This window comes from Bos taurus, chromosome 11, assembly GCF_002263795.3.
Source record: "Bos taurus isolate L1 Dominette 01449 registration number 42190680 breed Hereford chromosome 11, ARS-UCD2.0, whole genome shotgun sequence".
Classification (NCBI taxonomy): Eukaryota; Metazoa; Chordata; class Mammalia; order Artiodactyla; family Bovidae; genus Bos; species Bos taurus.
In genome coordinates this window covers 103,057,267-103,073,846 of record NC_037338.1, presented here as the reverse complement: position 1 = coordinate 103,073,846, position 16,580 = coordinate 103,057,267, and the positions used below count along the sequence as shown (strand labels likewise).

Genomic DNA, 16,580 nt, shown 5'->3' with positions numbered 1-16,580 from the left:
ATGATCCCTGGCTATATCATGAAACCACATTGTTCATTGAAGATACTCTCCTGGTTTAAGGACAGCTTTTATTAAAGTTCGCCAATCATTGGGAATAAAGTTTCCAATAGAAGATGCCACAACATTTAGAAGCTCTTTAGTAAAAGGCGGATGTGGGCTATACATAATTATAGCCCTTTTCATTTGTTGCATGTAAAAAAGATTAATACCGTCATATTGAGGTATTATGGGTCCTTGAGCATCAGGATTTCTTAAAACTGGAAAGGCAGAGAAACCATCGGCTTCAGAGATTTGTGATTGCAAAGCCAGTGATTCAGAGAGCCTCTGTCGTGGAGGAGAGTGAGTAAGTGCTGATTTTTTTGCAAATGTGAGTCTGTGTTAAGGACTTATTATTATCTAAAAAAGTATTGCTGGTTTTGGTGTCAAAAGGTGTCTCAGGAGAGTCGTTATCAGAACTGTTAGGTTCTAGCAAAGGAGAGCTCTTTGGAGTTGCGCCTGTTGGCAGAGGAGGAGCATTTGGAGTAGCCGGGGTAGGATTAGTGAGAAAATTTCGAAATATTTTATGTTGTTTTAATTGGGCCTTTTGTAAAGTTTTATCATTTAAATTATATTCATGTAAAATGTGTTCTATCTGTTGTTGAATATTGGGAGGGTTAGAATTTACCTTGAAATGGCAGAATTACAGCTTTAATGAGAGCCCATAGGTGCCAGAAATCAAATGGAATATTTTTTCCCTGTTTGGTGGCTCGTTCAACATTTTCTTTGACCTGGTGCCAAATTTCTAAATCAAAACTGACCACTGTTTGAAAACAAGCCTCTATTCATTGGCACGAAACCAGAAGTCCCTGAGCTTTAAACAAATGGTGAGGTGAAGTAGAGAAATGACGGGGCTTTGCAGCTGTTTGACCCGTGTCTTAGTACTTACCGACCTCAGTAGGTCCCTGAGTCACTCCGTCCGAAATGCCACGTATGCCAGAGTCCCTGTTTCTGGGTGCCACTTGTTGGGGTCCTTTAATGGACCGGAACCTGGCGATCCGGAGTTGACAATAAGAACGTGAAAGAGAGAGAGAGAGAAAGAAAGACACGGGGACCCTAGCTCTGATGGAGCAAAGGTATCTTATTAGCAGAAATGCAGACTTATATATCTTTAGTAGGATGATTACTCAGCTATTACACAGGATGAAATTTTATCAATAGCCACAGTATGGATAGTCTAATACATGCTGAAAAGAGTCATTGAAGGGGGTTACTGAAAGGAATCCAAGTAGATACCGTTTCTCATGATCTCAGTCCTGGGAGCTGCGTGCAGCTCTACTCATTCTTGGAATAGGAACTGATAAGGAACAGAGAATTTGTGAGAAACAGCACATAGGAATCCACCTGTTCAACATTCCCTGACATAACATATTTCAAATGCTGAAAGAAGAAGAATTCTATATCCAGTAAACTATTCTTTAAGGATGAAAGGAAATAAAAATGTTGCCAGATAAACAAAGTTAAGGGAGTCTGTTATGAATAGTCGTGCCTACAAGAAATTCTGAAGGGAGCCCTTTAGGCCAAATGAAAAAGCCCTAGACGGTAACTCAAAGCCATGTGAAAAAGTAAAGAACGCTAGGAGAAGTAACGAATTGGTAATTCTAAAGGCCTTTATTGTTGCAGTTTTGTTTGTACCTTTTCTCCCTGTGTGACTTAAAATGCAAATTCAGGGACTTTCCTGGCGGTCCAGTGGTTAAGACTCCACGCTCCCAGTGTAGGGGGCCCAGGTTCGATCCCTGGTCAGGGAATTAGCTCCCACACGTCTCAAGGGAAGATCAAAGATTCTGAGGGCTGCAGCCAAGACCTGGCACAGCCAAAGAAACAAATATTTTTTTAAAAAAGAAAGAAAATGCCTTGAGACAAATGAAAACAAGAGCAAAGCATCACAAAACTTACAGGATACAGAAAAAGTAGTGCAAAGAGGGAATTTTACAGCTTTCCACACCTCCATTAAAAAATAAGTCTTCAAATCAGTAACCTGACTATACATGTCAAGAATTAGGAAAAGAGCAAACTAAACTCCAAGCCAGGAAGGAAGAAAATGATGAAATGGCAGTGGAGAGAAACAACGCAGAGCTTAGGAAAATAGAGAAAAGTCAACAAAACCAAACCTCGATTCTTTGGGGGAAAAATTGACAACATCGGCATTCAAATTACTAAAATCTGAAATGGAAGTGGGAGCATCGTCACTGACCTTACAGAGATAAGGATTATAAGAGAACACTGGGGCTTGCCCGGCAGTCCACTGGCTAAGAATCTGCCTGCCCATGCAGGGGACATAGGTTTGATCCTCGGTCCAGGACGATCCCACATGCCGCGGGGCACCTTAAGTTTTTGTGGTCCACAACTGCTGAGCCTGCGCTCAGAGCCCACGTGCTGTGACTGCTGAAGCCAGGTGTGCCTAGAGCCTGTGTTCTGCAACGAGAGGACACCACAGTGAACCCACGCACCACAGCTGGAGAGTAGCCCCTGCCGTCTGCAACTAGAGAGAGCCCACGTGCAGCAACAGAAGACCCAGCCCAGCCAAAAATAATAAATAAATTTTTAAAGAAGAAAGACTTGAAAAAGGAATACCACGCACAATTGTATGCCAACAATATGCATGTAATACTATTCAGCGTAAAAAGGAGTGGAGTTCTGATTCATGCTACAACACGGATGGGCCTTGAAAACACAGGTTCCACTTGTAAGAAACAACTGGAATAAGCAAATTGATTGGAACAGAAACGAGAACAGATTACCAAGGGTGGGGGCGGAGGGAAGATGGGGAGTTAATGCTTAATGAGTATAAAGTTTCTGTTTGGGGTGATGGTTGCTCAACAGTGTGAGTGGAATTAATGGCACTGAATCATCCTTTAAAAAATAAAATATTGATTTAATATCTAATTAATATTTCAATACATGTTTATAAAAGTAACATTTTATGTTATATATATCCCAATTAAAAATTTAGAAAACTTCCTTGAAAGCTGCTTTTCTACAGCTTTTGAGGAAGACGGAACATTTTCTGCTTATCTCATTGGAGTTTCTTTTGACCACCAGTCTACCACTTGTAGATGGTTATAGATGGTTGGATGGCATCACGGACTGGACATGAGTTTGGGCAAGCTCTGGGAGATGGTGAAGGACAGGGAAGCTTGGCATGATGCAGTCCATGGGCTGCAAAGAGTCGGACGAGACTTAGTGATGGAACCACCACAAGGGAAACCTCTTGTAGGTTTCAAGGTCAAAGTCTGGAATTCCATCAGCACTAATGGGGAGAAATTGTAAACAGATTAAAAAGTGAGAGGAAGCAGGCCAGGGGGGCGATTATCAGCCAGGGACTATGGACAGGGGGAGATCTGCATTCACCCAACTCTGGGGCCCCATGATTGACCCTTGACCTCCTGGAATCCCTGTCTCTCACCTCAGAATTCCTTTTCCTGCTCATTTCATATCTGTGGCAAGTATTTGTGACACAGCTGTTAAAGCCACAGCTGGGCCTCATTCCTTAAGCGTTTCGGCTCCTTGTGAGCTGGGATTTCCAGCAACTCTAGGGTTTCTGCAACTTTTAAAAAAATTTTATTTTTAATTGAAGGACAGTTGCTTTACAATATTGCTTTGATTTCTGCCATGCATCACCATGAATTAGCCGTAGGTGTGCGTATGTCCTCTGCAACTCTTTACACAATTGTTTTCACCTAGGATCTCGCTAGGAGGTCACGTGCCTCTCTATGTCAGGCACTTGGGGCCACTCATCCAGGCTGTCATCTGACAAATCCCGGGTGAGCGCTGGTTCTCCAGGATAAGGGGGCTCATTCCTGCCAGTGAAGGACCCCTACGCTGCCCTTCTCTGGCTGAGACAGAGTCAGAGATCGTGTAGTTCAGAGGTCCACCGTCTCGCACAGTCACCAGTTTACAAATGCAGTCGTGTTGGTACCAACTTTATCCTGAAGGGCAGCTGGACTGGAGCCCTTCAAGCTGCACCCCTCGGATGGCTGCATTCTTTGTCCAGGTCTATGTTGTGGGTATGTCATGGGGAGATGGGAGGCTTGACCCTTTTCTGTGGGAAAGGCTGAAAGATGAGGTGTAGGGGGCAAGGGATGCTCCCAAGACTGCCAACCCACAGGCACGCTCGGGAATAGCCTTGCCCATGAATATCGAAACACCACGTCTCATCAGGGTGGTGAACAGACTCTGACCAGAGCTCCCCCGCGTGTCCCCTCCAGGCTTCACCCTAATAGGAGCTAAAGGGTCATCTCTTGGCCCAGCAGGGAGACTCCAGGACCCTGGACTGGCCTCTAGCCTGCACCTCGGTAGATATTTTCTGCTTCATGGCCTGGAGAAAGCCTGGAAAGGCAAGAGCCGGACGAATCACAAGGTGTCCCCACGGCTGCAGGGGTGTCACCCAGACACACGGCCAGGCTCGCTTCTGCCTCGCTGTGTCTGTGCAGCGTGGGGACTGGGCACACATTCTGATGCAGCCCAGCCCTCCCGGGATGTGATTTCCTGCATGACAGGCACAGCTGAGCTGTCCCCCAGCGCGGGAGGGAAGTGCCATGTCGCAGGATAGTCCAGGCCCCGAGGAGGCTCCTGAGAACAGACCCCGCAGGTACAAACACTTCGTTTGTGGCAGAGGGCAGGTAGATGGCATCCTTGGCTCCATCGGCCGAGAGCAGGGACGGGCCCCAGGAGAGCCCGCGCTGGGGACATCTCAGTCTTTCATACTTGAGAGCCCTGGACCGACCAGGAAGCCCAGCGCAGACAAGGTGGTCACGGGCCAGGCTGGTGTGCCTCCTGCTCCCCGGGGGGCTGCGTTTGCCCCTTGTTCAGCTCTGCTGCCTGGGGCCACAGGACTCACAGCCCAGGCTCAGCCCATCGTCTGTGGCTGGTGAGTGTTGAGGCTGGCTGAGCATGGGTTGAACATTTTCCAAACATGGAGCATTTCAGAAGGGAGTGGATTTATTAAGAACGAGGAGTAGAGATCAAGTGGGCACAGTGAGCGCAGTGACCTCCTGACATATCAGGGAAGAGTCGACAGTTTTCCTGAGTTAATAGCAATTCTTAGAGCCTCGAGACAAAATTCCTGCCGGAAGGTTGGCATTAGGTTATTGGTTAGGGCGCTAAAGGGTGCTCAGTGGAGTGGGCATCTTTGCCTAAGGGGGATCCAGGAAGAAGCTTGTTAGTGATCATCAGGGCCTTTGGCAACAGTTACACAGGGGCTCAGTCGGCTTCAGAGGTGATCTTGGTCCTGGGCTCCGCACCTGCGGCCTCGGGGGCAGAACTCACCAGGGAGGGAGCCTGGGGCTGGCAGCTGGCTCTGCTGCCCCACGCACCCACCCAGTACCCTGGACCCGCTGGTCCCTCACCCCCACACCACAGTGACCACAGAACAGTCGAGAGGAGGGGAGAGAGGCAGCCCCCTGGCCTTGTTGCGAGCACTGGCTTTGGAGTCTCTGGGTTTGACTCTTGCTCTGCTGTCCTCGGGCACATACCCAGGCCGGATTCCCAGCGGCGGAGACGACCCTGACTCTGCCCTCTGCCCCTCACCCCCTCACGGGGCACAGCCCCACGTGCGTTCCTCTTGCAACCTTTGCTCCTGTCCTTCCAATGCGATGCTCTGTCCTCCAGGACGTGGAGCCACCTGGAGGCAGAATCCAATTCTCTCCTCCAGACTCGAGTTAGAACAGTGGTCTTTCCCCACGCCCCAGAGGACCTGGGCGTGGCTGGGCTTCGGGGGTCCAGAGGCAGCCCCCCCTGCAGAACCCAGTTTTTCTCTTGGCTGTGGCCCCGCCCACCCTCGGGAGCAGAGCCCAGCGCCCGGGAGCCGACGGCCTTTCATGGGGGGTCCACACCTTAGTCCCAGTCCTAGCCTGATGCTTCACTTCTATGGACCTGTTTCCTCCTCTTTAAAGAGGATGGTCCTGCTGGCTTCCTGGGCTTGAGGGCTGACGGATGGGGGGAAACACCTTGGACCAGGCGCCTGGGTCTCGTGATAACTGAAGACCCCGTTTTCCTCCAGCTGGGTCTTGGGAGCAAAAAGAGACGCCAGAGAGAGATGGTTGAGGCTTTATTCAGGAGGCACTTGGGAGGGAAAGTGGGCCCTGGGGTCTCCTGTGGCCCCTGGAGGCCAAGGACATTAGAAACCAATGACGACAGGCATCTGAGCCACCTCAGAGTCACCCGCAGAGGGTTCGGTGGGAGCCCCGGAGTTGTCCGCTGGGGGCACGGGGCTGGCCTCAGAGTTGTCCTCGGGGGGCAGCAGGCTGGCCCCCGCGCTGGTCACCGTGGGCAGGGCCTGGTAGGTCTGGGTCCAGAACTGCAGGTAGTTGGTCCTCAGATGCAGCTTCATAGAGTTGCTGTCCATCTGCTTGTTGATTTCCAGGTAGTTGTCATCTTCCAGGGTGTAGGGATCCCAGTTTGCGGGCACTGTCGAGTGGCCCGTGTTAGGGTCCCTGCAGAGCAAGAAAAAAGGCTGGGTGGCTGGGTCGGGCCAGGGGGCTCACAGGAAGCTGGAGACCCCCATCCCCTGCTCACCTGGGCAGTCTTCCACCCTCTGCCCCATGGGCACTTCCATGTCTCCCAGGCACTGGTTGGGCACGTGAACATCCTGGGGCCCAGCCGGGAGCCCTTGGCCTCACATGGACGGGGTGCCCGGGCTCAGGGAGGGTAAGTGTTTAAGGGAACAGGGACTGAACCCCCAGCCTGCAGGGTGATGTGGACAGAGGCCGTCCCCACCCCTGCCTTACCCAGTTCTGGCAAAGTTGGTCCAGTAGGCAATCATGGCCTTGGAGACAGTCCTGTCTTGGGCCCGGTAGCCCAGGGGGGTGGCGAAGGGCTTCCCGAAGACATACTGGAGGTCATCGGCGTGGTCAGCCCCCATCCACTTGGGGTAGATGGGCATCCGAGACGGTTGGGAGAACAGGTAGGTATAGGTGTTGGCGCTCCTGAGGAGGGAGGGGAGATCACCCAGGTTGGCAGGGTGCCCACCTGGGGCCGCCCACCCCAGAGATGGGCCCCAGGGGAAGGCCGTGGGGGAGTAGGGAAGGGTCTGGGCAATTCCCATAAGACTCAGGAAGGGGAATTCCCTGGCAGCCCCGTGGTTAAGAATCAGTGCTTTCAGTACCAAGGGCACAGGTTCAATGCCTGGCTGGGGAACTGAATCCCACAGACTATGCAGCAAGTTCAAAATAAATACATAAAAAAAAGACTCAGGAAGGATCTGGATCTTTTCACCCAGGAGAAGGAAAACCGTGGCCCAATTTTTGACTTCATGGATTCTACAATTTCAAGTGCGTTTACACTTGGCCTCCGCCAACGGTATAGAGGCATCTTCCTTCATAATTCGGTATCGAGAAAGATTGTTTTTCTCTGCACATGAATCTATAGTCTTGATTTGATGGGACAAGGTAGGTTGCGTCCTCGGTTATTTCCTTTTGGCCCTGACTGACAGGAAGCTCCAACCAAATTTATTGCTGAGTTTTCATGCTAGATTTCTGTGTGTGTGTGTGCTCAGCCATGTCTGACTCTGCGACCCCATGGACTCCTCTGTTCATGGGGAATCTCCAGGCAAGCATGCTGGAGAGGGTTGCCATTCTCTCCTCCCGGGGATCTTCCCGACCCAGGGATCGAACCTGTGTCTCCTGTGTTGGCAGGTAGATTCTTTACCACTGTGCCACCTGGGTTCTAGGTGAAATTTTATCTTCCTACTTTTTAAGCATCCCTAGCTTATTTTTCATTTTCGTTGGCTATTATCACATAGAGGGTTTAAAAGTGGCCACAGGCTTGTTCTGAAAGTTGTCAAATTTGAAACCCACCGCAGAGAATATCACCCAGCGGCACTACCCTCCAGACAGCTTGTGGATGGAAGGCCAACTCAAGGACTTTCTGACGGGGAGGGCCGAGGGGTGTGGGAGAGCGTACAGGCCTGGCCTGGGCCGGGAGTCACAGGAGGGTTCGGTAAAGCCCCCGAGCTGAGGCTGGGAGGATGGGCCCTCTCAAGGCCCGTCAGGCCTGGCAGACAGCGCAGGCACAGGTGGGGACCGACCCTGGCTTTGCCAGGCCTCCTGGACTCCTGGGAGCTGCCCGCCTCGAGGCCTCGCCGGGAAGGTGTTTGGGATGCCCGGTGGGCCACCCGTGCGCGCCCTCCTCACCTGGCGTGGCTCTTGTGCTGGGCCACGGCAATCTTTGTGGGGATCAGGAAGAGGATGTCAGTCTCCAGGTCCACCATGGTCTTCTTCCTGGTCTCCTGGGATGAGTCCTGGGCCCAGGGCTCGGTGTACACCTCGTACGTGGCATTGGCACCTCTGAGCCCCTTGGTGACAGTGAGCCCGCTGACCAGCTTATAGAAGTCCTCCCTGCAGACAGCAAACGAGCACTGGACCCTCCACCCCCTGCCCACAGGAGGGCATCTGACACCCTGAGATTGCAAGATTGAACCAGTCAGTCCTCAAGGAAATCAACCCTGAATATTCACTGGAAGGACGGATGCTGAAGCTGAAGCTCCTGTACTTTGGCCACCTGAAGTGAAGAGCCGACTCATTGGAAAAGACCCTGATGCTGGGAAAGATCGAGGGCGGGAGGAGAAGGCGGTGACAGAGGATGAGATGGTTGGATGGCATCACCAACTCGATGGACATGAGTTTGAGCAAGCTCTGGGAGATGGTGAATGGACAGGGAAGCCTAGTGTGCAGCAGTCCATGGGGTTGCAAAGAGTCAGACACGACGGAGCAACTGAGCACCAGTAACACCAAGGCAGCAGAGGGCCACAGACGGCCCCTCCCCACCCTCACGGTGCCGACTTCCTCATTCGGCTGATGCCACCCCCGCCGCACCCCTCCACTTCCCCGGCTTACTCCGTGACGTCCTGTTTGTTGCTGTTGATGGCTGGCACGTCCATCCCGACAAAGAGGTGGCCATCCATGTCATTGGTGCCCGCTATGTAGTCGACGTCCGCGGCGTTGGCGTACAGGTTGACGGGGTCATCAGGGATGAAGTCTCCATCGATGACGGGGACGAAGGACAGATAGTGCAGCTTGGGGTCTGGGGGCGAACAGCAGCAGGTTCCAAACCTTCTGCTACCCACCTGCGCCTGCCCCAGACCTCCAGGGCAGGAACTGACTCCATCCTGAGGCCACCAAGGAGCTGCACCTCCTTTGATGGAGACAGGGGCTCCTCGGCTTCAGCATTATTGACCTTCCGACCTCTTCATTCTATGTCATGGGGGCGCCGTCCTGCGCAGTGTAGAGTGTTAGCAGCCTCCCTGACCTCGACCCACTAGACGCCAGTGGTGCTCCCTCCCCGGCTGCGACCACCAGAACCGCCTGCAGGCTCTGCCATGCGTTCCCTGGGCGCAAAATCCCCCAGGACGAGGAGCGCTGGTCCAGGCGCCGGGCCTGCTCTCTCACTGCAACCTGATGCCCTTCTCCTCTCCCTGTTCTCTCTCTCTTTTTTTTTTTTTTTTTGGTCCCTGTTCTCTTGCTCTCTTGAATCAAGAAGGAGGAAAGTCTAGAAATCTTGGAGGGGACCGTTGGAGAAAGAGGTGCCCCCTCTCTGTGGCAGGTTCCAGCGTGTCAGCCAGAAATGGTGTGAGACCCCTGAACTGGCCCCAAAGGACCGTATGCCCTGTCCCCATTAGGCCTGTCCCGTTTCCCCTCCAATTCAGCTCAAAAGAAAATACAGTCACATTTCTGCAAATCCATGACTACTGCTACCAGGACACCAACATCCAAGTGCTCAAGTCTCTTATATAAAATGGTGCACTATTTGCATACAACCTACCGACATCTCCCCATATACATATGTGTGTGTGGCTCCTCTGTCCATGGGATTCTCCAGGCCAGAATACTGGAGTGGGTAGCCGTTCCCTTCTCCAGGGGATCTTCCCAACCCAGGGATCGAACCCAGGTCTCCCGCATCGCGGGCAGATTCTTTACCAGCTGAGCCACCAGGGAAGCCCAAGAATACCGGAGTGGGTAGTCTATCCCTTCTCCGTCAGATCTTTCCAACCCAGGAATCGAACCAGGGTCTCCTGCATTGCAGGCAGATTCCTTACTGAGCTATCAGGGAAGCCCTTCGATGGGGGGCAGGGGGGACCGTGGGGAGGGCGGGAAGCCAATTCAAGTTTTGCTTTTTGGAACTTCCTGGAATTTTTTTAATGTTTTCAGTCTGCAGTTGCTCGACTCCCCGGACGCGGACCCCTCAGATATGCAGCTGGTCTGCATCTTGGGCCGAGATGTTCACGTAACACTTGGGGTTCACTTCACATTAGGTCCAGACGCAAACGATGGCGTCTGCATTGCACTTGGCCTTGGAAGGGGTGAGAGAGAACGATCGCTTCCTGGGTTGATGAGACTGACACTTGCAGGATTTTGCCGCTGGGCCCCTGGCCTTCCTGGGGTACAGAGTAGCAGAGCTGGAAGGGGAATGCTGCAGCAGGTGTTCAGGAGATGTTTGCTGAATTCATGAGTGGAGGAAAGAATGAATGCTTATCTATGTGCAGAGGCTGTCTTGATCTGGGGTCCATAAATCTGCTGAAAATCATGCACGAATGACCGCCTATGTGTGCATGGTTGGGGATGGGGCCAAACTGTTCTCCAAGGGGTCATGACCCACCGAAGACAAGAGGAAAGACACCTCCCCCACTTCCAGCCATGGCCACAGAGGCCTGCCAGGGCAGGGGTGGCAACGAGCTGCCTGGGGACGCCAGTGAGCTGGTAACAGAGCCAGGATGAGATCCGGCATCCAGTGGGAAGCCCCCGGGTCCCCAGCCCCCAGCAGCCCCTACTCACATTCCGTGCTTCCCAGGGGCAGCTTATAGGCCAGCGTCAGGGCACGGGGGTCAGTGATCTTCAGACACCCAGCCATCTTGCTGGTGTCGTCCACGGGGCAGCCCACCTTCTCTGCAATCTGGAGGTTGGGGACAGAGAGGCAGTGCTCAGGTTGCTGGACACAGGGTCCAGAAGAGAGTGAAAAGGAGGGAGGCCCCGCCCCCAGAGCGCCCCCTTACCCTTTTAGCCCAGAAGAGGGGGTCCTGCTGGATGGCCCAAGGGCACAAACCCACTCCACTCTGGCTGATGGCTCGCTTGATGAGGCCCTTGTTGTAGGGAGAGAGGGTCTGCAATACAGAGAGGTCCAGTCACCCCCCGTGCCCGCCTGTCTGCAGGGCTCGGCCAGGGACACCCCGACGGAGGCGCCCGTCAGCCTTGCTTCTCCCCGTCACCGTCGACTGCCTCCCACTCCTTTGAGTGACCCCTTTAGGGGCCTCCAGACCTGCAGAGAGACGCTGGCCCCTCCGGCCGACTCCCCAAAGAGGGTGATGTTGTCGGGGTCTCCTCCGAAGGCCTCAATGTTCCTCTTCACCCAAGCAATGGCCATGTGCTGATCCCAAAGGCCATAGTTACCTGTGGGTGGGGCAGGAGGGCTTCCTCAGGGGGCTTGGCCCACATTAGGCGCACAGTCCATGTGGGTGGGATGACATCATCCCTGATGGCGTGGAGACCCTGTCCAGCCCCAGGGCGGTGCGTGCTGTGTCCCCAGGAGGCTGGATGGGTGGGTGCTGGGGGAGGGGAGTCTCAGGCCGGGGGAAGGGGAGCTGGAGGCCGGGGGCTCAGCTCTCTCGGTCCGGCCAGAGTCCCTCCAGTCTGTCCGGGGAATTCTGTGTTGTTCCCCGCCCCGCCCCGAGGTGCCCCCTGGGTGTGCCACCTCCTGTGTCTCTCAGTGGCTCCCACCCCCACGTCTCTTGGGGTCTGGCCAGCTGGCCGGCAGCCTCTTCTCTTTCGCTTCAGCTGCCAAGCGGCTCCTGTGTCTCACGGTCCAGCTCCAGCCCCCCTCATTTAGCAGATGGGAGGCCGGGCCCTTTCTGGGGGACTGTGGGGAGCTATCTGGGGATGAGGGATGCTGAGGGGCGTGGCCTCTGGGCTCAGAGCTCAGAGGCTGGGCACACTGGCTCCCCCCGCCTGGTGCCCCCGGCAGACCTGGCAGGTTGGAGTCCCCGGTGCTGAGAAAGCCCAGGGGCCCAACGCGGTAGTTGAACGTGACCACGATGACATTGCCCCGTGTGGCAATCTCCTCCCCGTCGTAGAGGTAGTTGCTGAGAAAGTTGGCCCCTTGGCTGGCCCCCATGAGGAAGGCGCCTCCATAGATCCAGATCATGACGGGCAGGTCGTGGGAGACTGAGGGGGAGGGGAGCAGGCTGCGTGATGCCAGATACACCCCTCCGACACCCCCACACCCCGCCCACGTCCTGCCCATCCCCCCACCCCATCCGATCTGTGCTGAAGTTCAGCTCTGGAGCCCCGAGACACAACCCAGGGGCCTGAGCCAGGCCTCTGGCTGCTTGGGGAGCTGGAGGGAGTGGTGGGGGGCGACGGACCTTCCTTCCTGCCCTGGGGGACCCAGATGTTGAGGTACAGGCAGTCTTCATTTCCGTAGGTGCTGTCCTGCGTGAGCGTGGCCTGCAGGCACCGTTTCTTGAAGCTCTTGGCCTTCAGGGTCCCTGCGGGCGGCCGGAGGGGCTGGCGTGAGGGTCGGCCCCCCAGCCTCGGGACCCGGCCCGCCCTCACCTGCTCCCACCTTGCCAGCCGGGGTGTCGCTCGGGCTTCTCCAGGGCCTTGGGGGCGGCAGCGAAGGGGATGCCCTTGAAGATGTCAATAGAGTCGCCAAAGAGGCTCAGCTTCTTGTTGACGCCCTCCACGAAGCCGCCTTCGGTGTATACGGAGCCCAACTGGCCAGGGAGGGGAGAGTTCAGGGGGGCTTTGGCTGGTGGGTCCCCGGAGGAGGATAGCACGCCTGCAGGCTCCAGGTTCCCAGAAGTTCCCCCGAGACAGCTTCAGGGAAGGGCCCACCTGCATCTGGGACTGAGACCCCTGCCACCTGCTCACATCGCTGGAGGAGCCGGTTCACTCCCCATCCCACCCCACCCCACTCCTACCCCTGGGGTGTCCCGCTCCCTGAATCTCAGAGGAGGCTGGTTCAAGCCATGAGTCCGCACTCAGGGAAGCATTCCAAGGAGGCTGGGACAGGTGGGGTGGAGGTTTGGATTCTCACCATGGCTGCCCGTGACCTTGAGCCTCAGTTTACCCACCTGTAAGATGGGTGACAACACTACCCCCCTCGTGGCCTGTCAGCTTGTCCAGCTGCCGGCAGTGGTTGGCCGCCTAGGGACGCCAAATGGTTCACGCCCAGCAGTAAGCTCCCTGATCAGCAGGCCCGTCTTCCTCCGCCCCTCATCTCCCCCTCGACTGAGTCCCCTCAAATCCTCACAACCCCTGTGCTTCAAGCTGGGACAGACCCCTGCTCACCCAAGGTCGCCAGAACTCCCATTGAGCTGGCGCCAGATGGGTCAAGTGTCCAGCCCTCACCAGCGGCCTGGGGGCTGGCATCCATCAACCCACTTTTCCTGAAGGGAGCTGAGGCTTTCCCGTTTGGAGTTGCTGCTGGGCAGCTCCTGTCTGGCCTCAGAGCTGGGCCCTTCTCTCCCAGAGCTTCGCCGCCTGATCTGGGGGGAAAGCAGGTCCAGGCTTTCTGGATCTCTCCTGAGCTAGGTTCCAGGGGGGCGAGAGTGGGCCAGCCCCACATCCCAGGCCTGACCAGATCCCAGCCGCCCTCTGATCTAAGTCTGGGCTGGGAGGGGCCCCCTGCCTCGCTGGGGCAGGGGGAACAAAGTTCCAGGCCGGGCTGGAACTACAGAGAAAGAAGCCGGAAGAAATCCCTGCCAGATGCCCTGGGAGTTGGGCCCCTGTCTCTCCCATCCCTCCATGCTCCAGGCGTTTTTTCCTGAACAGCCTCCCGGCTGTTGGGAGAGGGCACTGGGGGGCTAGGGATTGACAACTCTGTGTGACTGAGACCGGCCTGAAGGCCCCCCATGGTGGACAGGGCGTGGGGACCCTGGCCATGTCGGCAGCGTGGGTAGGGGTGTCGCTGGCTGCTGAAACAGCACAGAGGAAACCAGGGCCTCCTCAGCCCCCAGGAAAGAACCCCCCAGAAGGAGAGCGGCAAAAGGAACCCAGGACCAGGGCCTGAAGCTCTAGGCAGCAGGGGTCTGAAGAGCAGGCTGAGGGGTGGAGGGACCAGCCTGCGGGGTGCATGGGCCCCTAACCGGAGCCCTGCCAGAGCACCCACACCATCTGCGTGTGGCTGTTGGCTCCGTCCTGGAAATGTCTCCCTGCCCGGGTGCTCACACCCGCAGGAGGTCAGTGAGGGTGGGCAGGGTTGGCTGCCCCAGGAGGGTTGGCTGGGCCTCCTGACTTGTGTCTGGGCAGAGACGCTGTAGCAAGCAGGTGCTGGAGGAGCAGGAGATGGAGGTTACACCAGGAGCCAGACTCCAGGTTTGGACTAACGTGGGTTCCAGATTCCTGCTCGGCTACAGTGGCTGTGTGATATTGGGCAAATAGCTTGTCTGCTCTGGGCCCCCGTCACCCCTTCTGGGAAAGGGGGACCACACTGACGTCTCTAGACAGACGACGGAGCCAGAGGGGGGTTGTGGGTCAGGTGGCTGACTCAGCAAGTTTGACCAGTTACACTTGAATTTCAAATAAACAACAATATATATATTTTTAAGTGTATGTCCTAATCATTGGGTGAAACATACACCAAAATTGACTCATGGTTTATGTGAAATTCCAGTTGAATTGGATATTCTGTATTTAGCAGCCTGAGTCATCCTGCTAGAAATGCAGAGTAAGTGCCCGGGAGATGCTGTTAACAATGGTGGTCGGGTTCTGCCAATGACTCTCTGTCTTCCCCCTGCTGGGCCCTGTCCCCAGGTTCCAGGTCTGGCTTAGTGGAGGTGAGAGGGGGCTCCCTCCCCTGGCTGACCTCTCAGCTGGGCTCTTGCTTACCTTCGCTGCACTCGCTACTGCCAAGCAGCAGGCGAGGCCCAAGACGGCTAGCTCCCAGCGCCCCATGGTGTGCGGCTGCCTCTGCGACACCTGCCCTCGGGGCCTGCGGGTATTTATGGGGCTGGAGGCAGCCCAGAGCTTCCCCTCCTCCTGTCACTGGCCCTTCCTCCAGGCTGGCCACAGTCCAGGTGGTGTACCTGGGGCCAGGGGACAGCTGCTGTTTCCAGCGGGGCTTGGGCTGGGCCAAGGTCACACGCAGACACACACGTCACATGCACACACGTGCGGGGATGGTCTGTCTTTCCCAGGGTCCTCTGCGCCCACGTGACCTGGTCCCCACAGGGCACCTGTGCAGGTGACTGCCTACTGGGAGCCCAGGCAGATGGCAGGGCGGTGGGGAGGGCAGGGGCTCAAGGACTGGAGCTTGGCTGGGTGCACAGTGCCGACAAAGGACTTGCTTTTGCCCTCAGGGAAATGGGCTCGCTGTGTCCCTGTGCCCTGACTGCAGTTCAGCAGAGGCCGTTTACAGGGTCTGGGCCTGTGACTTCTGGGACAGAGCTGGCCATGGGCTACCGGGTGGCTGGTATGGCCCCCCGCTGGTACCCAGGGTGCGCTGGGTGTCTGTACAGTGTGAGATGGGGTGAGGGCTGAAGCAGCGCCAGGTCGTCACCAGGCAGCACAATGCTCGGAGGCGGGGACGAGACTCTGGTCCTGCCTGGAGGCTTTCCCCAAGGAGAAGGAAGGGCCAGGCTTTTCAGCCACACAGACGGCCCAAGCAAAGACCCCGGGGCCACCAGCCTGTGGCCAAGACCCACAGAGACCTGCAGAAACACAGTTGGTCCATCTGCCTGTCCGCCTATCATTTCCAGCGCCCAGATCTTTTGTGATGCCGAGTGAGTGGAGAGAAGCTGGAGAAATGTGGGGGGTGGGTGGCAGCAGGTGGGAGCCAGGAGTTAGGATGCTGGGAAGAAGGACTGGTGCCGTTTGAGGGATGCAGGCAGTGACAGGAAGATGCGCATGTTGGCTCACACCTTTGCCTAGCCCCTCCAGTTCTAAGAATCTGCTCCAGAGGAAGTGACTGTGAATATGGGGGAGGGGAAGCCTCCTGTGCTCGAGGAAGTTCAGTGGCAGTAAAAACCAAGGGGGGCACCCCAGAGCAAACGGTGGGCTGGGTCTAAGACCGGAAGTGAGGTGGAGGAGCCTGGGCCATCGCAGTGCCCAGAAGCAAGAAGGCTGGGAAGACCAGATGGTATGTCAAAGGACACAGCAGCCAGCCTGGGACTGTTCTCAGGCCAGAGATGAGACAAGCTGGGCAGCAAAAAGCAAGACTGCGATTGATGGAAACAAATCATCGCAAAGCGAAACAGGCCCCCCTGGTCATCACTACGTCCAGAAACGAGGTCAGGGGACAAGGGTGACCACACCCCAACCTGCCGGTCAATCAGTGCTCGTGTCTCTAGAGGGGCCCAGCAGACACTGGGGCCTCCCAACTGCAGGGGCACATCTGAAGGAGAATTGCTGTTAATTTGTTAGGGGTGATGACACCATCACTGTGTTTTTAAAACAAAAGCCTAGAAACATACACTGAAGTACCAATTTCCTTAAAACAGTTCCAGCAAAGCACAAATACTAAATAGAACAGAAACACGGAGCGGGACTGCCCTGGTGGCCCAGTGGCTGATTCCATGCTCCCGATGCAGGGGGCCCAGGGTCAGGAAACCAGAC

The 16,580-nt window shown here is 55.6% G+C and overlaps 1 protein-coding gene across 1 annotated transcript; it reads right to left on the bottom strand.

Moving 5' to 3' along the window:
- Positions 1-6,072: 6,072 nt before the first annotated feature.
- CEL (carboxyl ester lipase) lies at positions 6,073-14,934 on the bottom strand. Its single transcript, NM_001013583.1, has 11 exons — positions 14,856-14,934; positions 12,589-12,739; positions 12,389-12,511; positions 11,991-12,188; positions 11,287-11,417; positions 11,024-11,131; positions 10,806-10,923; positions 8,871-9,057; positions 8,169-8,372; positions 6,765-6,962; positions 6,073-6,470 (listed from the first exon to the last, which is right to left on the bottom strand). The coding sequence occupies exons 1-11, from the start codon at positions 14,919-14,921 to the stop codon at positions 6,155-6,157; spliced, it is 1,800 nt and encodes a 599-aa protein (NP_001013601.1). The 5' UTR covers positions 14,922-14,934; the 3' UTR covers positions 6,073-6,154.
- Between the last annotated feature and the right edge of the window lie 1,646 nt (positions 14,935-16,580).

Coding starts and splice junctions, on each gene's coding strand:
- CEL (NM_001013583.1), bottom strand. CDS start 14,921: ATGGGGCGCTGGGAGCTAGCCGTCTTGGGCCTCGCCTGCTGCTTGGCA. Junction 12,189..12,388: donor CCCCCAGGGCAGGAAGGAAG/GTCCGTCGCCCC, acceptor CCTCCCCCTCAG/TCTCCCACGACCTGCCCGTC. Junction 10,924..11,023: donor CCCTCTTCTGGGCTAAAAGG/GTAAGGGGGCGC, acceptor CCCAACCTCCAG/ATTGCAGAGAAGGTGGGCTG.